The 23,388-nt window shown below is 38.0% G+C and overlaps 1 protein-coding gene across 4 annotated transcripts in view; it reads right to left on the bottom strand.

Moving 5' to 3' along the window:
* The window catches only part of ACACB (acetyl-CoA carboxylase beta), a 350,436-nt gene that overhangs the window by 237,907 nt on the left and 89,141 nt on the right, over nucleotides 1–23,388 (bottom strand). The window contains exon 1 of one of the 4 annotated variants that reach the window (XM_053702124.1): nucleotides 19,363–19,435. The exons of the other annotated variants lie outside the window; for them this stretch is intronic. Within the exon in view, the coding sequence (XP_053558099.1) occupies nucleotides 19,363–19,406 (44 nt within the window). The 5' untranslated portion in view covers nucleotides 19,407–19,435. Of the gene's footprint in view, nucleotides 1–19,362; nucleotides 19,436–23,388 lie in introns of those variants that run through there. 4 annotated transcript variants of the gene reach the window in all.

Raw genomic sequence — 23,388 nt, forward strand, 5'->3', positions numbered from 1 at the left:
AACATACTCATAAGCACAAAAAATGGAAGGTAGAAACGTTCACATATTACAAATAGAGTGGTGAATTTCTTATGAATTAAATATTATAAAAACACAATTTATGCTTACCTGATAAATTTATTTCTCTTGTGGTGTATCCAGTCCACGGATCATCCATTACTTGTGGGATATTCTCATTCCCAATAGGAAGTTACAAGAGGACACCCACAGCAGAGCTGTAATATAGCTCCTCCCCTGTCATAGCCAGTCATTCGACCGAAAACAAGCCGAGAAAGGAGGAGCCATAGGGTGCAGTGGTTACTGTAGTTTAAATTTAAAAATTACCTGCCTTAAAATGACAGGGCGGGCCGTGGACTGGATACACCACAAGAGAAATAAATTGATCAGGTAAGCATAAATTGTGTTTTCTCTTGTAAGGTGTATCCAGTCCACGGATCATCCATTACTTGTGGGATACCAATACCAAAGCTAAAGTACACGGATGAAGGGAGGGACAAGGCAGGAACTTAAATGGAAGGAACCACTGCCCGTAAAACCTCTCTCCCAAATATAGCCTCCGAAGAAGCAAAAGTATCAAATTTGTAAAATTTTGAAAAAATATGAAGCGAAGACCAAGTTGTCGCCTTGCAAATCTGATCAAAAGAAGCCTCATTTTTAAAGGCCCAAGTGGAAGCCACAGCTCTAGTGGAATGAGCTGTAATCCTTTCAGGAGGCTGCTGTCCAGCAGTCTCATAGGCTAAGCGGATTAAGCTTCTTAGTCAAAAAGAAAAAGAGGTTGCCGAAGCCTTTTGACCTCTCCTCTGTCCAGAGTAGACAACAAAGCAGATGTTTGACGAAAATCTTTAGTAGCTTGTAAGTAAAACTTTAAAGTACGGACCACGTCCAGATTGTGTAACACAAGGATGGAACAACAATCTCTTGATTGATATTCTTGTTAGATACCACCTTAGGTAAGAACCCAGGTTTGGTACGCAAGACTACCTTATCCGTATGAAAAATCAGATAAGGAGAATCACATTGTAAGGCAGATAGCTCAGAGACTCTACAAGCCGAGGAAATAGCTACCAAAAAAGAACTTTCCAAGATAAAAGCTTGATATCTATGGAATGAAGAGGTTCAAACGGAACTCCTTGAAGAACCTTAAGAACCAAGTTTAAGCTCCATGGTGGAGCAACAGGTTTAAACACAGGCTTGATTCTAACTAAAGCCTGACAAAATGCCTGAACGTCTGGAACATCTGCCAGACGCTTAACTAGCTGACAATCCTTTTTTCCAAACCTTCTTGGAGAAAAGATAATATCCTAGCAATCCTGACCTTACTCCATGAGTAACCCTTGGATTCACACCAATAAAGATATCTACGCCATACCTTATGGTAAATTTTCCTGGTGACAGGCTTTCGTGCCTGTCTTAAAGGTATCAATAACTGACTCGGAGAAGCCACGCTTTGATAAAATCAAGCGTTCAATCTCCAGGCAGTCAGCCTCAGAGAAATTAGATTTGGATGGTTTAAAGGACCCTGAAGTAGAAGGTCCTGTTTCAGAGGCAGAGACCATGGTGGAAAGGATGACATGTCCACTAGATCTGCATACCAGGTCCTGCGTGGCCCCGCAGGTGCTATCAGAATCACCAATGCTCTCTCCTGCTTGATCTTGGCAATCAGTCGAGGGAGCAGAGGAAACGGTGGAAACACATAAGCCAGGTTGAAAGACCAGGGCGCTGCTAGAGCATCTATCAGTGTCGCCTTGGGATCCCTGGACCTGGATCCGTAACACGGAAGCTTGGCGTTCTGGCGAGACACCATGAGATCCAGTTCTGGTTTGCCCAACAATGAATCAGTTGTGCAAATACCTCTGGATGGAGTTCCCACTCTCCTGGATGAAAAGTCTGACGACTTAGAAAATTCGCCTCCCAGTGCTCTAGACCTGGGATATGGATAGCTGATAGGTGGCAAGAGTGAATCTCTGCCCAGCGAATTATTTTTGAAACTTCTAACATCTCTAGGGAACTTCTCGTTCCCCCTTGATGGTTGATGTAAGCTACAGTCGTGATGTTGTCCGACTGAAATCTGATGTACCACAGAGTTGCTAACTGAGGCCAAGCCTGAAGAGCCTTGAATATCGCTCTTAGTTCCAGAATGTTTAATGGAAGGAGAGACTCCTCCTGAGTCCACGATCCCTGAGCCTTCAGGGAGTTCCAGACTGCACCCCAACCTAGAAGGCTGGCATCTGTCGTAACAATTGTCCAATCTGGCCTGCGAAAGGTCATACCTTTGGACAGATGGACCCGAGATAGCCACCAGACAAGAGAATCCCCGGTCTCTTGGTCCAGATTCAGTTGAGGGGACAAATCTGTGTAATCCCCGTTCCACTGACTGAGCATGCATAGATGTAAGCGTGCAAACGGCACTATGTCCATTGCCGCTACCATTAAGCCGATTACTTCCATACACTGAACCACCGAAGGGCGCGGAATGGAATGAAGAACCCGGCAGGAATTTAGAAGCTTTGATAACCTGGACTCAGTCAGGTGAATTTTCATTTCTACAGAATCTATCAGAGTCCCTAGAAAGGAAACTCTTGTGAGTGGGGATAGAGAACTCTTTTCCTTGTTCACTTTCCACCCATGGGACCACAGAAATGCCAGTACTACGTCCGTATGAGACTTGGCAATTTGGAAGTTTGACGCCTGTATCAGGATGCCGTCTAAATAAGGGGCTACTGCTATGCCCCACGGGCTTAGGACCGCCATAAGCGACCCTAGAACCTTTGTAAAGATTCTTGGGGCTGTAGCTAATCCCAAGGGAAGAGCTACAACTGGTAATGCCTGTCTTGAAAGGCAAACCTGAGAAACCGATGATGATCTTTGTGTATCGGAATGTGAAGATAAGCATCCTTTAGATCCACTGTAGTCATATATTGACCCTCCTGGATCAGTGGTAGGATGGTACGAATAGTTTCCATCTTGAACGACGGAACTTTGAGGAATTTGTTTAAGATTTTTAGATCCAAAATTGGTCTGAAGGTTCCCTCTTTTTTGGGAACCACAAACAGATTTGAGTAAAAACCCTGTCCCTGTTCCTCCTTTGGAACTGGATGGATCACTCCCATAACTAGGAGGTCTCGTACACAGTGTAAGAATGCCTCTCTCTTTATCTGGTGTGCAGATAATTGTGAAAGGTGAAATTTCCCTTTTGGGGGGGAAGCTTTGAAGTCCAGAAGATATCCCTGGGATATAATTTCCAACGCCCAGGGATCCTGAACATCTCTTGCCCACGCCTGGGCAAAGAGTGAAAGTCTGCCCCCTACTAGATCCTTTCCCGGATAGGGGGCCGTTCCTTCATGCTGTCTTAGAGGCAGCAGCAGGCTTTTTTACCTGCTTACCTTTTTTCCAGGTCAGGTTTGGTCTCCAGACCGTCTTGGATTGAGCATAAGTTCCCTCTTATTTATTATTAGAGAAGTTGATGCTGCACCTGCCTTGAAGTTTTGAAAGGCACGAAAATTAGACTGTTTGGCCCTAGATTTGGACCTGTTCTGAGGAAGGGCATGACCTTTTCCTCCAGTGATATCAGCAATAATCTCCTTCAACCAGGCCCGAATAGGGTCTGCCCCTTGAAGGGAATGTTAAGTAGCTTAGATTTTGAAGTCACGTCAGCTTACCATGATCTAAGCCATAGCGCTCTGCGCGCCTGTATAGCAAAACCAGAATTCTTAGCCGTTAGTTTAGTCAAATGAACAATGGCATCAGAATAAAAGAATTGGCTAGCTTAAGTGCTCTAAGTTTGCCAAGTATGTCATCCAATGGAGTCGCTACCTGTAAAGCCTCTTCCAGAGACTCAAACCAGTACGCTTTACTAGAGTAGAAACTGCTCCCTCCACCTTAGGGACTGTCTGCCATAAGTCCTGTGTGGTGGCGTCTATTGGAAACATTTTTCTAAAAATAGGAGGGGAAGAGAACGGCACACCTGGTCTATCCCATTCCATATTAATAATTTCTGTAAACCTTTTAGGTATTTGGAAAAACATCAGTACACACCGGCACTGCAAAGTATTTATCCAGTCTACACAAATTCTCTGGCACTGCAATGGTATCACAGTCATTCAGAGCAGCTAAAACCTCCCTAAGCAACACGCGGAGGTGTTCAAGCTTAAATTTAAATGTAGAAATATTAGAATCAGGTATCTTTCCTGAGTCATTAACATCACCCACTGACTGAAGCTCTCTTTCCTCAGCTTCTGCATATTGTGAGGCAGTATCAGACATGGTTCTTAAAGCATCAGTATGCTCTGCATTTTGTCTCACCCCAGAGCTATCTCGCTTACCTCTAATTTCAGGTAGTCTGGCTAATACCGCTGACAGTGTATTATCCATGACTGCCGCCATGTCTTGTAAAGTAAACGCTATGGGCGCCCTAGATGTACTTGGCGCCATTTGAGCGTGAGTCCCTTAAGCGGGAGTCAAAGGGTCTGACACGTGGGGAAAGTTAGTCGGCATAGCTTCCCCCTCGTCAGATTCCTCTGGGGATACATTTTTTAAAGACAGAAAATGATCTTTATTGCATAAAATGAAATCAGTACATTTGGTACACATTCTAAGAGGGGGTTCCACCATGGCTTTTAAACATAATAAACAAGGAGTTTCTTCTATGTCAGGCATGTTTATACAGAATAGCAATGAGACTAGCAAGCTTGGAAAACACTTTAAATCAAGTTAACAAGCAAATATAAAAAATGGTACTGTGCCTTTAAGAGAAACAAATTTTGTCAGAATTTGAAAAACAGTGAAAAAATGCAGTAAATCAAACGAAATTTTTACAGTGTGTATAATAGGCTAACAGAGCATTGCACCCACTTGCAAATGGATGATTAACCCCTTAGTTCAAAAAAACGAAATAGACGTTTTTTAACAGTCACAACCAACTGCCACAGCAAGCTGTGGCCCTACCTTCCCCAATAAACGACTTTGGAAAGCCTTTGGGCCCTTTAGAGATGTCCTATAGCATTCAGAGGGCCTTTGAGGGAAGCTGGATGTCACAGTTTGTAATTTTAACTGCACCAACTGTAACTTTTATACTACAACAGTGGAAATTGTTTCTAGTCAAAATTTAAGACAGCCATGTGGAAAAAACTAGGCCCCAATAAAGTTTTATCACAAAGCATATATAAAAATGATTAAACATGCCAGCAAACTCTTTATATTGCAATATCATAAGGGTATTACCCCTGGGAGTAAGCATGATACCAGTCGTTATTAAATCACTGTATTCAGGCTTAACTTACATTAATCCGGTATCAGCAGCATTTTCTAGTGTTTTCCATCTCTAGAAAAAATTGTAACTGCACATACCTGATAGCAGAATAAACTGCACGCCATTCTCTCGCTGAAGTTTCCTCATCTGTGTAATCCCCTCAGACATTTGAGAACAGCAATGGATCTTAGTTACAACCTGCTAAGATCATAGAAACATCAGGCAGATTCTTCTTCTATTTACTGCCTGAGATAAAATAGCACAACTCCGGTACTATTTAAAAATAACAAACTTTTGATTGAAGAAAATAAACTAGCTATATTTAACCACTCTCTCCTACAACGTCCTTGCTTGTTGAGAGTTGCAAGAGAATGACTGGCTATGACAGTTAGGGGAGGAGCTATATTACAGCTCTGCTGTGGGTGTCCTCTTGCAACTTCCTGTTGGGAATGAGAATATCCCACAAGTAATGGATGATCCGTGGACTGGATACACCTTACAAGAGAAAGATGTACTAATAATTAATAAAAGAATTACAAGTTCTGAGACTTTACAACCGGGCGAACCAGGATCATTACCTATGAAGTCAGTACTTTGGAAAGCAATGACCTATTTTATTATACAATAAAACTGATAAATCATTATTTGTAGGTCTAATTGGCCCTATCATTGTCAAGACAACAGACTCATTGCATTCGCATATCCTCTGAGTGTTGTTTTGAGAAAGAGTTAAAGGGACAGCAAATACTTTAAGATGTTTAGTTATGCTGAATAAAACAATTTTGCAATATTTTTATTATTTATTTTGCCCCCCTTGACATATCAAGGCTAACACTGCTACATATCTTCCTCTAATTGGCTTTAAAAGAGAACAACTGTAAAACAATTCACTTTGTACTAACATTATGGCCGTACCTAGCCTTGTCAGTTGCAGACTCTAGCCTGAATTGGCTCTTCCAAATAAGGTAAATGGTGGGTAAATCAGGTGCTAATTTGTTTTAAAAATGTTTAGACTTGGCAGATAATTCTATAGTAAGACAAAGAAAAGGTTTTGTAATTACAAGCGGCTAGATTACGAGTCGTGCGTTAGCCTTAAAAAGCAGCGTTGAGGGGTCCCATCGCTGCTTTTTAACGCCCGCTGGTATTACGAGTCTGGCAGGTATAGGTGTACCGCTCACTTTTTTCCCGCAATTTTAGCATACCGCAAATCCCCTTACGTCAATTGCGTATCCTATCTTTTCAATGGGATTTTCCTAACGCTGGTATTACAATTGCTGGAAAAAGTGAGTGGTACACCCTCTCCTGTCAAGACTCCTACCGCATTTTAAAGTCAGTAGTTAAAGGACGAGTCAACACATTAGATTTGCATAATCAACAAATGCAAGATAATAAGCAAATGCAATAGCACTTAGTCTGAACTTTAAATGAGTAGTAGATTTTTTTATAACAAATTTCAAAGTTATGTATATTTCCCCTCCCCTTGTACCATGTGATAGCAATCAGCCAATCACAAATGCATATACGTATAGTCTGTGAATTCTTGCACATGCTCAGTAGGATCTGGTGACTCAAAAATTGTAAATATAAAAGACTGTGCACATTTTTTTTTAATGGAAGTAAATTGGAAAGTTGTTTAAAATTACATGCTGTATCTGAATCATGAAAATTTAATTTAACCTGAGTGTCCCTTTAAGAGTTTTATAGGCTAACGCTGTAACATAAAACTCATAACTAAAGTGCTAAAAAGTACACTAACACCCATAAACTACCTATTAACCCCTAAACCGAGCCCCCCCCACATCGCAAACACTTAAATAAAGTTTTTAACCCCTAATCTGCTGACCAGACATCGCCGCCACTTAAATAAATGTATTAACCCCTAAAACGCTGCACTCCCGCCTCACAAACACTAGTTAAATATTATTAACCCCTAATCTGCCGTCCCTAACATCGCCGACACCAACATTTATTAACCCCTAATCTGCCGCCCCCAACATCGCTGACACTATATTAAAAGTATTAACCCCTAAACCTAAGTTTAACCCTAACACTCCCTAACTTAAATATAATTTAAATAAAACGAAATAAAATTACTACAATTAAATAAATTAATCCTATTTAAAACTAAATACTTACCTGTAAAATAAACCCTAAGCTAGCTACAATATACAGGTATACCTCACTTTACAGCGCTTCACTTTACAGCGATTCGCTAATACAGCGCTCTGTGGAGCTGCAGTTCAGCCTCCAAGGATTTTGAAACAGTGCTGTAATCATTGTGAGATTGCAAGAAAAGTGACTGGCACCATTTTGTTATGCTTAGTTCACTCTGTTTACAGCATTACAGGGCAATCTGTGTCTCAGTGCTGGCAAATTTTACTACAGTAATTGTCACTATTTTGCAGGTACGGTATTTATTGAATACTAATTGAATACTGTGCTGTGGTAGTGTTAAACTAAACTTAGCACTACTGCACACCTAATATATGTTAGTTCAAACATTTTTTAAAGTCTTTAAACACACTGGCAAGTAAATAAAAAACTAAAACTGCCTTGTTTCACTTTAAGGCTCCGGTCCCTAACCCGCTGTATGAGCGGGGTATACCTGTAACTAATAGTTACATTGTAGCTATCTCAGGGTTTATTTTTATTTTACAGGCAACTTTGTATTTATTTTAACTAGGTACAATAGTTATTAACTATTTAATAACTACCTAGCTAAAATAAGTAAACATTTACCTGTAAAATAAACCCTAACCTAAGTTACAATTACACCTAACACTACACTATAATTAAATTAATTCCCTAAACTAACTACAATTAAATACAATTAAATTAAATAAACTAAATTATGAAAAAAAAAAACCCCACTAAATTACAGAAAATAAAAAGTGTACAAATTTTTAAACTAATTACACCTAATCTAATCGCCCTAATAAAATAAAAAAGCCCCCCCAAAAAATAAAATTCCCTACCCTATACTAAATTACAAACCACCCACACACCCAACCCTACTCTAAAACCCACCCAAACCCCCCTTAATAAAACCTAACACTAACCCCTTGAAGATCACCCTACCTTGAGACGTCTTCACCTCCAAGAAGCCGGGCACAAGTGATCCTCCAGCCGGCCAGAAGGCTTCATCCGATCCGGGCAGTAGAGGTCCTCCAGAGGGGCAGAAGTCTTCATCCAGGCGGCATCTTCTATCTTCATCCTTCCGGCGTGGAGCGGGTACATCTTCAATCCAGCCGACACGGAGCATCCTCTTCCAACGAAGTCCACCAGACGAATGAAGGTTCCTTTAAATGACATCATCCAAGATGGCGTCCCTTGAATTCCGATTGGCTGATAGGATTCTATCAGCCAATCGGAATTGAGGTAGGAAAAATCCTATTGGCTGATGCAATCAGCCAATAGAATTGAGCTTGCATTCTATTGACTGATTGGAACAGCCAATAGAATGTGAGCTCAATCCTATTGGCTGATTGGATCAGCCAATAGGATTGAACTTCAATTCTACAGATCATTAGTTAGACCAAATATGGAATACTGTGTACAGTTCTGGAGACCATATCTTCAGAAAGATATAAATAAACTAGAAGCTGTCCAAAGGAGGGCTACTAAAATGGTACATGGTCTAAAATATAAAACGTACAAAGAAAGACTCTATGATCTAAATATGTATAGTTTAGAGGATAGAAGGGAAAGAGGTGACATGATAGAAACCTTCAAATATATGAAGGGAATTAATAAAATAGAAGCTGAAAGCATTTTTCACAAAAAAATAAATGCCAAAACAAGGGGTCACAATCTAAAGTTAGAGGGTAGTAGATTCAGGAGAAATTTGAGGAAGCATTTTTTTACAGAAAGGGTGGTGGATTCATGGAATAAACTTCCATTTGAGGTGGTAAACACAAAGACAGTAAAGGAATTTAAAAATGCCTGGGACATGCATAAGGCTATCCTAAGGAAAAAGTAACATGTAATATGGGTAGACTTGATGGGCCTTTTTGGTTCTTATCTACCGTCAAATTCTATGTTTCTATGATTGCATCAGCCAATAGGATTTTTCGTACCTTAATTCCGATTGGCTGATAGAATCCTATCAGACAATCGGAATTTAAGGGACGCCATCTTGGATGACGTAATTTAAAGGAACCTTCATTCGTCTGGTGGACTTCTTTGGAAGAGGATGCTCCTCGTCGGCTGGATTGAAGATGGACCCGCTCCGCGCCGGAAGGATGAAGGTAGAAGATGCCACCTGGATGAAGACTTCTGCCCCTCTGGAGGACCTCTTCTGCCCGGATCGGATGAAGACTTCTGGCCGTCTGGAGGATCACTTGTGCCCGGCTTCTTGGAGGACTTCGGCCCGGCTGGGTGAAGACGTCTCAAGGTAGGGTGATCTTCAAGGGGTGTCAGGGTTTTTCCCCTGTTGTGTTTGCCATGTGCTGCTGGCAGCCATTTTACTCACCTCTCTTCCTGACTTGGTGCATTGTGGGGGATGCTGCTCACTTCCTGCACTTCCTTTTATGGCCAGACTGTTGTGCATCATCCATGTGAGACAGGTTGCAGTCTCAGAATTGTGATGTCATGATTTATTATTTAAAGGGCCTCTGTTCAGTATGCTTTGCCTTTGCGTTGTCTGAGACCTGTTTGTGAGAGTTCCTGTGTATTACCTGGCTGCCTGACGTCCTTCCTGGTTCCTGATCCCTGGCTTGTTCCTGACTCTGCTGTTCTCCTTGTTCCTGATTCCGGCTTGTCTGACTATTCGCTTTGGCTCCTGACTCGGCTCGTCTGACTACCAGCTCTGATTTTGACTCTTGGCTTGTTATTTGACTTGTGGACATTTTATAATTTTTTGCTATTAATAAAGGTGTGATTATTTTTGCACTTCTCGTCTCAGTCTGATTCCTGGCACCCTGACAAGGGGTTAGTGTTAGGTTTTATTAAGGAGGGATTGGGTGGGTTTTAGAGTAGGGTTGGGTGTGTGGGTGGTGTGTTTTTTTGTTGGGGGGGTATTGTATTTTTTTTTACAGGTTAAAGAGCTGATTACTTTTGGACAATGCCCTGCAAAAGGCCCTGTTAAGGGCTATTTGTAATTTAGTATAGGGTAGGGAATTTTATTTTTTGGGGGGGCTTTTTTTTTTATTAGGGGGATTAGATTAGGTGTAATTAGTTTAAAAAAAATTGTAATTATTTTTTTATTTTCTGTAATTTAGTGTTTATTTAATTTAATTGTAGTTAGTTTAGGTAATTAATTTAATTGTAGTGTTAGGTGTAATTGTAACTTAGGTTAGGTTTTATTTTAGCTAGGTAGTTATTAAATAGTTAATAACTATTTAATAACTATTGTACCTAGTTATAATAAATACAAAGTTGCCTGTAAAATAAAAATAAATCCTAAAATAGCTACAATGTAACTATTAGTTATATTGTAGCTAGCTTAGGGTTTATTTTATAGGTAAGTATTTAGTTTTAAATAGGATTTATTTAATTCTAGGAATATTTATTTAAATGATATTTAAGTTAGGGTTAGGCTTAGGTTTAGGGGTTAATAACTTTATTTTAGTGGTGGCGACGTTGAGGGTGGCAGATTAGGGGTTAATAAATATAATGTAGGTGTCGGCGATGTTAGGGGCGACAGATTAGGGGTTCATAGGTATAATGTAGGTGGCGGCGGTGTCCAGAGCAGCAGATTAGGGCTTAATAATATAATGCAGGTGTCGCCGGGGGCGGCAGATTAGGGGTTAATAAGTGTAAGATTAGGGGAGTTTAGATTCTGGGTTCATGTTAGGGTGTTAGGTGTAGACGTAAAATTTATTTTCCCATAGGAAACAATGGGGCTGCGTTAGGAGCTGAACGCTGCTTTTTTGCAGGTGTTAGGAAACAATGGGGCTGAGGTGGCTGAAAGAAACCTATGAGGAAATCGCGCACGAGCATGTTTAGCCAGCTTACTGCTACCGTAAGCAGCGCTGGTATTACAGTGAGATGTGGAGCTAAATTTTGCTCAACGCTCACTCTTATGAGGCTAACGCCGGCTTGCAGAAAACTCGTAATACCAGCGCTGTCTTAAGTGAGCGGTGAGAAAAAAAGGAGCGTTAGCACCGCACAGCCTTACCGACAAAATCTCGTAATCTAGCCGAAGGCGTTTAAAATATTCTATATTATTTCTAAATGGAATTCATATACATTGCTCAATACCTACAACATACTTTCAAAAGGAAACAGGGGGCCTTTTAGTATTACATATTTCTACATTTGGAAAAAAAACAAATCAGCATATGATATTCCTTAAACTCCCATCATAGACTATCAAGAACAGGATAGAAAATAATGTTTTCCTAGCCATGAACTATGGCTGGATTGGTACAAGGTAAATAAACATCATTTTGTTTTTCTGAACAGATTTGTTTATGAATTTCACACAGACCATAAATAGGGATATTAGTAATAAATAAATGCACATGAGAGAACAGGCAGTGTTTTACGTGCTACATAACTTACTACTGAATCTGAACATACGATAATTTAAATACAGGCACCAACAGGCTGTTACATGCAGGATCTGGACGTTAATAGAAGGGGAAGAGTACATGGTTTGAATACATTCATATATTTGCATAAATGCATATAACGCAGCTCAAAATGCAACACCAATAAAAGTGTAAAGATGAAAAACGACACACTGGCAGGGCTTGTTAAAAGGACATTAAACAATTATTGTTTTTGTGTAAAAGTTGCAAGTTCTCTAGAGTGGTCAAAAGACAAATTCTTATAAAGGGACAGTCTACTTGAAAATGTTTATTGTTTAAAAAAGATAGATAATTCCTTTAATACCCATTCCCCAGTTTGACATAACCAATATGGTTATATTAATATACTTTTTACCTCTGTGATTACCTCGTTTCTAAACCTCCGCAGACTGCCCCCTTATTTCAGTGCTTTAGAGTTTAGACAGACTAGCATAAATAACTCCACGGGAGTGAGCACAATAATATCTATATGGCACACATGAGCTAGCACTGTATAACTGTAAAAAATGTCCAAATGCACTGAGATAAGAGGTGGCCTTCAAGGGTTTAGAAATTAGCATATGAGCCTATTTAGGATTAGCTTTCAACAAAGAATACCAAGAGAACAAAGCAAATTTGATGATAAAACTAAAGTAGAAAGTTGTGTAAAATTGCATGCCCCATCTTAAATATGTAAGTTTAATTTTGACTTGACTGTCCATTCAACCTGCAAATGCTTCAAAACATATGGCTGGCTTAGACAAGTTGCAGTATTTTGAAAACCTAGGTAAAGATTTTGCTGTAAGGGTAGGACAAAGCACGATTATTACACACCTACATGACCTTTATTTGTCCTTATACACAGTTTGGATGCCAAAAAATATTTATTGTTCTATTGATAATGGAAAGATAGCAGCTTTACAGTGTGTCACCCTGGAGACACATGATCACATATTAACATGACAGTTGTTTGTTTCTCTAGCTCTGAACTTGACGTACTATTCTTCCCTAAATGCATGTCCCTTTCTCATGCAGGATTTACATAATTATATATATATATATATATCACACACACATATGTAGCCCTCTTCTGAATACGTAATACATCCTTTGCAACATGCATAACAGAAAAATGCTCCTGAAACACAGACTTTAACCACTTAGCAAAAACTGTGTTTAAAAAAAACCCAAAAAAAACAAGAGGTTAATTCTTGCTGCCATAAGATCCTGTAGAAATGACTGTTATGGGTACGCCTCCCCCAGTACATGAACAGTGCTAACAGAGGAACAATGTGTATAGTGTAAACAGGAAAAACAAACTTGAAGCACGCACAGCGCTCACGCGGTACCTGAACATTCATCCGTTTTTGCAGCCTGTAAACATACCAGTATAGCTGTCAGCCCCTTCTTCTGGAGGACCTACCAAGTTTTATCTGATTATAACAGGCAGCTGAGGTTAACCATTCACTGGCCGCACAAGAACACTTAATAGTTAGGTGCCTTCCTCAGGAAGAAAGACACTCTTATATATGCCTAATTATATATATAATCAGATCAGGTAATAAGCACTCACTGGATTTAAGCACAGCACACTTTTATTAGGCAGTATGGTTGGCAAGTGAGAGTGCACTACTTGGATTCATGGATTGATTATATATATATATATATATATATATATATATATATATATACACACACACATACATACACATACAGAATTGAGCACTGCATTGCAAAATGACTGCATACAAAAATGTTTTATAAGCATTTTAAATATAATTGTGTTAGTGCAAGTTGTAATATTTTGCTATGTCAGAGCAGCCCAGTTCTTCTATCTGGAAAAGCCTCTCAAGTATATGTTATTCCCACTGCTGTGGCCAATTATGGACAGATATAAAAGAACTCCTGCATTGATTAAGCAATCACTGTGTAGCGCATTGCAGTGTCATTGTTCTCAGGTCTGCAGAATACACTCTAGAGTCTTTTTTCATAAATGCAAAAGTTTTATTTTAACATTTTGATCAAAGAAACACTAAATATTTAGAGATTTAACAAAATGTTTCGTTATGTGCAGTAAAATAACTTTGTAATATATGTTTATTTTGCCTCCTTTTCATGTCATTGTAAGTCTAAAATGTAAGAGTTTCATGATTCTGACAAAGGACACATGGCAGACATCCCAAGACACATCTGTCCCTAACTTGTGATTCAGCAGAGATAAGAAATTGTAAAACAATGGCACTTTTGCTAACACAATGACCATGGCTAGCTATACCTACCTCAGTAACAAGTAGGGTTGCCATGTTATCCTAGACACTTATGAGCTACACATGCTGCAGGGTGTGCAGGAAGGAACATGTATTGTGTTTCTGGGCAGTACTATTTATATGCACTATTCATGTTCCACCCTGCAGCATGTGTAACTCATAAGTGTCCAAGAAAACATGGCCGAGGTAGCAACCATAGTAACAAGTCTGGATTGGCTCCTTCAAAAAAAGCAAATTGTGGGTGGAGTATGGCTACTGAAAAACAATTGCTATAAACCAGTTCTTATTGCATTCAAAACATTTTAAACTCACCCACTGTGTTCATTTATTGTAAGGCTACAGACATCTCTTAAAGGGACATAAACCCCAAATGTTTCCTTTCATGATTTTGATAGAACATACAATTTTAAACAACTTTCTAATTTACTTCTATTATCATATTATCTTTGTTTACTTGTTATCCTTATTTGAAAAGCAGAAACGTAAGCTCAAGAGTGTGCGCGTGTCTGCAGCACTATATAGCAGTAGTTTAGCAACAATGTTATACATTAGCAGGAGCACTAGATGGCAGCACTATTTCATGTCATGTAGGTCTTCAGGCATGTGCACACTACCTACCTAGGTATCTCTTCAACAAAGAATAACATGAGAATGAAATAAATTTGATAATAGAAGTAAATTGGAAACTTTAAATCTATCTGAATAATGAAAGAACATTTTTGGGTTTAAAGTGATGGTAAACTCGGATGATGTTGAATATAATATTAAGATCCCTCAATATAGCATTAAGCAAACCGCATATAAAATTAAATAATTTCATACTTACTTTCAGTATATTTATATGGTTTTCTAAATGTGTATTATCGCGTCTAAGCCCCGCCCAACTAACTTCTATAGCAAAATCAAAGTGACGAGTATTGCGGTTCCACCCGCTAAATACGTTGTAGCCTCTGCTCGATCCCGACACGGCTCCTAAATAGCGCAAGCGCAGTCTGTTACATGACGTATAGCAAGTAAACATTTAGTCATGACATCCAATGTTTACTTGCTATACGTTAAAAAAAACAGGGATAACAGCGAGTCTGAGAGCTATCGTTATGCTATACAAAGACATATTTTGAAAATATTACGCATGGAAAGTGTGAATGAGCGCATGCGTTACCAACACATGAACGCGCAAATTTGCCAGACGATTTAAAGGCTCCTGATTAGATGGGCAAATTCTGTGAATAATGCTATATTATTGCACATGCGTAAAGCTGGTTGCATTGAAGTAAGCCTGGCGGCGACAGGCTTACTGATTTGTCTAAAAATATAAACAAGCAATATGATATCACAGGGGGCTGGAATTGAAACGGATCAGAAGGACTTATAATAAAAAGAATTGTAAGTTATTTTTAATATATTGTATTATATTAAATTAAGTGTATATAATTAATGTGATCCAACAAGACTATTCCTGTAAACGAATAATATGGAGTTTACCATCCCTTTAATTACAAGATGTTTACTGTCCTTTCAAGTAATATTTAATATAAATTTTCTGCTTTTGCACACATCTGAGTAACATGGAGTTTACTATCCCTTTAATTACAAGATCTTTACTGTCCCTTTAAGTAATATTTAATATAAATTGTCTGCTTTTGCACACATCTGAGTAACAAGCTAAATAGTCACTGTCTGATTTATATTTTTATAAATATTTTTTAACATTTAAATATGATAAATAGCCAAAGGCCCTCAAGTTTTAATTTATTTCTATGTATCCAGATAAAAGATTACTGGTTTGCTATTTTTAAGACACAGAAACATTGCATTTACCAACAATTGATGCAGCCCCCTCCTATGATGTGTAAATGCCTTGTAATTTCTAGACACTTCTGCTGCCTTGATATAGAATTTCATATAAAACAAAGTCAATTATTAGATATATTTTCATTTGTAAATATTACAAGTTTTTAGTTTAAACTAAACAATGTACAATTTAATTTCTAGGGGTCATTTAAGCAAACGAAGTTAATTTTAATTTTGTATGGTCAATCCGTCATGGCTGGCTTGAGGCCTTGTGTAAGGCTAGCCCTGAAGAAATTAATGTGAGAAAAAAAATGTTTTCTCCATTTAAAAATGTTTAAATACAAATATCATTTTTTTTTCCCTAAAGAACATTACAACATTGTCAAAAAATATTGCCATGTATGTCCAAAAATGTAGATATTTTTTAATGAACACACACATCTCCAAAATCCACTAAATACCACTAGCTGTGTCTGTGCTTGCATACATTTAATAACTGGATTTAGATCTTACTAAACTGCTCTACAGAGAAACACAGACACTAACTACTGAACCACTTTCCCTAAAATGTTCAGAACTTTGCCGTGCCTAGCAGTCTGACGCAATTTGGCAAACAAAAAAATTCCAGTCAATATCAATAAATCACCCTGGATTCATAATAATTTGCCAATTGCCATTTTTCATGTGGGCTCATGTTACGTCATTGACTGCACAAGTAAAGCGACAGCCTTCAAATAGAATCACACAGATGGCCAATCAGCACCCAGCTCACAGTAGTGCATTGCTGCTCATGAGCCTACCTAGATATGGTTTTCAACAAAGCATTCTTAGAGAATGAAGCTAATTAGATAATAGAAGTAAAATGGCAAGTTTTTTAAAATTGCATACTCTGTTAGAATCATGGAAGAAAATGTTTTTTTATGTCGCTTTAAATCACCTTTTGTGGCCACTGGAAAGTATTTCTGTTAACCTAATCATCAGAGTTAAAAAGCAGGGGAAGGAGCATGATTATATTTTTAAAGTTAGTTGCATCTCTCTAAACTCAGAATTGTGTGTGCAGTTTGCTTCCTTCTTTTGTTATCCTTTGCTGAAAGGTTTATCTAGGTAAGCTCAGGAACAGCAAATAACATAGGTTCTAGCTGCTGATTGGTGGCTGCATATATACACACCAATTGTCATTGGCTCGCCCATGTGTTCAGTTAGAAACAAGTAGTGCATTGCTGCTCCTTCATTTTCAATTACTAATTTACATAGGAAACATATGTATAGAATCCTAACTTTTGTTGTTTTTGGGTTGCTAGGTGCCATATACACTGACTAGAGACTTAAAAATGTACTCCAAGTGGTGAATTTTTGGTATTTTAAAAGAGACATATTTTTTTTTTTTTTGCATAAATGTTTTTTAGATAATTTATATAGCCCATACAGTTTTTTTATTTATAGTTTTGCTTATTTTTAAATAACATTGTGCTGATTTTCAGACTCCTAACCAAGCCCCAAAGTTTTAGGAGAATACCAAGGTATACCTACTCCAGCTTGCTTCTGTTTGTGTAAATAGTCTTTTATATGCAGAGGAAGGGGTATTCCAGTCAACCTAATCAAAAGTGCGAAACTGTGAGTTTCTAAGTACGTTTTTAAAAGGTTTTATACTGGATTTTTAGATCAGTAACTATGCATATTATTCTTTATAGTAGTGTCTATTACATTCAGTTCGATGAAAATTAGTGTATACTGTCCATTTAAATACACCTGGTATTGTCTAAAAGTGCTGCTGAAAAATATTTTTTAAATAGTAATTAGAAAATTACTGAGATTCAGTTTTAATTATCTGCATAATAATTTATAACATTGTAATATTTACTGTATATTTAGTAACATTAACTGAATGTTGATCTTTATGTAGCAAGTGAATAAGACAAACTAAAATAATGATGGTGACAATGTATCTAATTTATAATCTGTTTAAATTTAAACTAAATAGTAAATATATGTCTGAAAAGAATGGATACTGAAGTATCCAATGGTTACAGCCTTATAGGGACAACTTCTACAACCCTATTGGGTTAAACAGACAAACCTCTACATGTCTAGCAAGAAAAGTTAGATTTATTCAGCACATCAGTTTAAAAAACAAACATAAATACCAGAGATGACAACAAAGCAATGTGCTGCAGCTCTCACTAGCATCCAAGGGGTTAATGGGAGTTTTGCAGACATTGCTGTTCCCATCAGTGATGCTTCGGATGAAAAAATAGTCTTCCAGCCTCGTTGTCATGGCAACAAATGGGCTATCCGTTACTTTTTATGTGGCTTTCTACTTCTCCATCTCACAATACACTTCTACCTGTTACACAAAAAGTGCACCACTTGCTCATGCCTATCCTCTGTGAGAGGATTCAATGTATACGTTTCTGTATCTGTGTTTAAAGGTTCATGAAACCCACATTTTTTCTTTCATGATTTAGAAAGAGAATGCAATTTTAAACATCTTGCTAATTTACTTACATTATCTAATTTGTTTTATTCTCTTGATATTCTTTGCTGAAAAGCATATCTAGATATGCTCAGTAGCTGCTGATTGGTTGCTGCACATAGAATACTTGTGCGATTGGCTCACCATGTGCATTGCTTTTTCTTCAACTAAGGATATATAAAAAAAAGAAGCAAAATAAATAATAGAAGTAAATTGTAATGTTTTTTTAAATTTGTATTCTCTATCTGAATCAGGAAAGAAAGATTTTGGGTTTAGTGGCCCTTTAAATATGTGCATGGGAAGTTTACCTTGCCTATTTGAAGTTTGTTTGCGAAGCAGATTATTTTTGTTCTAACAAATGGCATTAATAAAATAGGTTTACTAGCCCAGCAAGTGGCCCCTCATTTGACTTCTTTGGACTTATATTTGTCTGCTCTTCAACCTTCTTTTAGTGCTGTAGGTTTTTATTGCTGATAACTTGTCATAATGATAGTGGATTCTAGGAACAACCTTCCTGCAGATATGGCATGGGCTAAACATCTTACACGTGGGCTATATTTTTAGGTTAATTTGCTTAATGCATTCTGTCTGTATGATATGACATTTGGAGATCGATTAAAGATGACAACGGGCTTTTTATGACAAGCAATCAAGCACTGTTTTTTTTAGTTATCCTTACGCAAAATAATACTCTCTTACACTTTTCTTGATCTGTGAATCACGCCCACTAGAAGGCGGTGTTACTTGTTTGCTGTGACAGCTATGTTGGCAGACCTAGCAAGAGAGGGGTTAAATATAACAGCAAAGAAAGGGAAAAATAGGACAGGAAAGTACTAAACTAAATAATAGTTTTGGGGTCACTGTTTTTGAATAAAACTTTGTTACTACTTTTACAAAACAATCCTTGACTGGTCGTCCTATTGTTTAGTGGCCTGGAAACGAAATCACACTTGCCTGCCTCCTCCAGCAACCCCCCCCATCCCGCCTAAAGTCCTGCGAGGGGTAGCAGAACTGTTCACAAATCAGCCTTATGGGCAGGCAGCGTGTTGTGAAGAGGACTGCACTGACCTTTTAAGACAGGGGAACCAACAGTCTTTCTCCTGCTTCTCCATTCTGTAACATTGCTTTGTACCCTGCCCCCTTCGTCCCTTCTCCTCCCCCTCAGCTAACTACACAAGCATGTCAAGTCCCATCTCCTCCCCTCCCCTTTCTGCTCTCTAGCAGCCCCACATTGTAATATAGTACTGCTTCCAAAATACCTCTTATATCCAAAGTAACATTTTAGATCCCGCATGTGTTCCCCAATTAATATGCCAGGCTTACTTTTAACCCCTTGTTCAATGGGTAAAACAGGTATTTGGAAAGAATCTAGCTGCCCCATATCAGGGGAAATTATTTACCACAGCAAAGAGAAATCTGCATTGCAGATGCATTCTTATATCAGTAAAAGTAATCTTAATGAGTCTGTACTTTATGTTCTGTTACCTGAAATTGAAATGAGTGAAAAAAATAAATAAAAAAAAAAATCACAGAGATGAGTATACCTTGTACCTTTAAACAGGTTTTATCAGGAGATCTATTTCTTCTCACACTATGCTGAGGTCAGACATGTGTCCTTGGTGTAATGTACATAATGGTTAGTAAAAGTTAGTCAGCTAGCACCTAGTGGCAGCATGTGATATAGGAGTCACTGTAACCCTTTCATCCCGGAGGGGTCTCACAGTATTAGGCTACAAAACACATATGCGTTAGTATTGCACCTGAAACATTTTAAGTTAAAGGGACAGGCTACACAAAAATTGTCATTGTTTAAAAAGATAAATAATGCCTTTACTTCCCATTCCCCAGCTTTGCACAACCATCATTATTAGATTAATATACTTTATAACATTCAAACCGCTAAATGTCTGCCTGTTTCAAGGGCTCTATTGAAAGCCTCTTAATCACATGCTTTTGTATTTGCTTTTCACAACAGGAGACTGATAGTTCATATGGGCCATATAGATAACAATGTGTTTACGCCCGGGAAGTTATTTAACCTTTTAACGCTGTTATGCCATTCTATTCTGTCATAATTACACTGGGCTTTAGTGCCGTTCTGATGAAATAGAACGTCATAACCGATGGCTGTCCGAAAGCCAACGGCGCTTCCATGATGTGATCGCGGTCTGGAGGGCGTGCCCTAGCATCACAGGGACGCCCCCTGACCCGATCCCATCGTTGAAATCTCGCGATCGCGTGCACGATCGCAGAATTTCAATTTGTTTACATCGGAACGTTGTTCTGATGTAGACAAATTAACCCGGTCAAAGGGTTAAGAGTTAGAACAACACAGTACTAAATGCAACTCAACAGTCATGTGATCAGGGGGCTGTCAGAAGATGCTTAGATACAAGGTAATCACAGAGGTAAAAAGTATATTAATATAACTGTGTAGGTTGTGCAAAACTGGGAAATGGATAATAAAGGGATTATCTATCTTTCAAAGCAATAACCATTCTATTGTAGGACTGTCCCTTTAAGCAAAATAGAAAATATAATCAATGCGACCTTCAGTTTAATGGTAACACCAGCAGAGTACTTTTTTTTTTTTGTTTTTGTTTTAATGAAAAAGGAGTAATAATTTTATTTTATTTATTGAAGCAAAATATATACTGTTACAAAGACAAAACTATAATGACCAATGCTTGAACTAGATACATAATATTGTGTGTTCCTGCACAAAAGCTACACAAAGCTAGAACAATAAACATTTAATCCTAATAGGCAAAATAGGAATGAGTGTCCCTGGGAAAAGTTATAAGCTCTTGGCTAGTACTGATCATAAATGAGTAATGTGGCAGATGGGGAGAGGTAGGGGAGTAATATGGAACTGCAGCCAAAAGCTTCAATATAATAATCATGAAACCATGTAATGTCCATAACTTGTTAGAGTGGTATTCACATCTAGTAACAGAGCTAATACATACCTATGATTTACAGATCAGGGGAGAGAGGGGCATATTCTGGCCTGCACATAAGCAAACTCAGTGTACATTGCCACTGTATTAAAGGAATAAGTCTCTCTGTATACTATTTATACATAATGCACTCTGCAATATAAATGTATTTAAATAAGGTTGTTATTTCACGGAAACTGGCACCTTCAGTAGGCTCCCCCGAGCCAATTTTGTGTGTACACACTGTCAATTCCTTTAATTAAGTGCATGCAATAGTACTCAAACCAACTGGGTGTATTATACTTGTCAATCTCAAAGTGGTTTTTTTATATACATTTATATTGTACCCAGCTTATTATTTAATTGTAATTTCCTGTTAATGTAATTTATGGAAAAAGTCTTGTAACTTACAATGTTCCACTGAATGTATACAACAAACCTCCTCCTACCTCACTGCTCCACAATCTTCCAGGATTGTCACACTGACTTGGTGCACCCATTTGCCATGAGTAGCACATGCAACTGTGCCCATAAACAAACGTATAGCAAAAATGCTGGGAGCAACATGGGGGAGAGTGTGAAGCTACAAACATACTTTATATTGATAAACTCAGTCCTGGAAGGGGACATGTAGGAGATGGGTCTGTGCATAGAAGCTGCTGACAGACCAATGTCCCTAAACATCATGGTAGGACTCTGGAAACTGCCTCAGGTAGCAGTGAATTCAGAATGTGACTGGGAGGTTAGGGGTAAGCAAGACTTTTATAACACAAGATTTCAGTGCACTTTTATGCCCCTTTATGTTAGCAGATTTAAATATATACACCTCATTTTTGTGACTTTCCATTGTTTAAGGGACACAGTCACTTTCAGACAATAAGTTTACACTTTAGAAAAATGCATTATAGACAATATGAACATACAGCATAGTACATCCCCATAGCTGAATATTTCCTTCCCCGTTGTATTTTAATAGGCTGAGAGACAATATACAAACGGAACACAGAACTAACCTTGTCTATTAGTAATCTAGGCCAAGCTAGCCATTTCCCAGGATTCCCTGCAACATTATGCTCCCTGTTACTACTGTGTTATTAGAAACAAGCATATTAAAACACATTTTATTTCATTTTGGGAAATGACATCCATATTTAACACAAATGTATAGAACATTAATATACAAATACATTTAATCTGTTTTAGTGCTATAAAACAGCAGCCAGGATAGCCTCACAGACCTTCTCTTGCACTTTCATTACAAGTGTTTTGCACAGCAGCAGCCATTTGTCAATTATTGCTTTGAATGGGCTTTCAGTCACATCATAATCATGTTATCAACACATAGAAATGTACTATATCTGCTGACCACACCCAGCAATTCCAATTTAGCCCTTTAAATAATTACTCATGGGTGTATATAAAAAAAGATTCTTAAAGGGACAGGAAACCCAAACATTTTCTTTCATGATTTGGAACTATTTTAAAAACTTTCCATTATACTTCTATTATCAAATTTGCTTCATTCTCTTGTTATCCTTTGCTGAAGGAACAGCATTACTGGCAGCTAGAAGAACACATCTAGTTAGCCAATCACAAGAGAAAAATATGTGCAGGCACTAATAGCTCCCACTAGTGTAGGATATGTGGGTATTCTTTTTCAACAAGGGATATCAAGAGAACGAAGCACATTTGAAAATAGAAGTGAATTTAAAAGTGTCTTAAAATGACTTGCTCTTTCTAAATCATGCAAGTTTAATTTTGACTTTCCTATCCCTTTTAATTATGTTCCACTTCCAAGCTCCTAGTGAACCCTTTTTTAATTGCCTTTGATGAGTTGGTGATGGGCTGAACTCGCGCCTATAGACAGAGGGTGTTATTCATGTTAGGACATATATTAGCACAATATAGTAAAAGTATTCTATATTCATATATGAAACAAAGTAAGTACTATTTTCTATGCTATTTTGAGAGCCTTGATTGTTTACTGCTTAAAGGGACAGGGTAAGCTAAATTAAACATTCATGAATATTTTGACTTCCACATAAAAAGATGCCAGAAGCTGATATATGGTTATTTAAATGGCCTTTGATGAGTTGGTGATGGGCTGAACTCGCGCCTATAGACAGAGGGTGTTATTCATGTTAGGACATATATT

This window comes from Bombina bombina, chromosome 2 (assembly GCF_027579735.1).
Source record: "Bombina bombina isolate aBomBom1 chromosome 2, aBomBom1.pri, whole genome shotgun sequence".
Taxonomy (NCBI): Eukaryota; Metazoa; Chordata; class Amphibia; order Anura; family Bombinatoridae; genus Bombina; species Bombina bombina.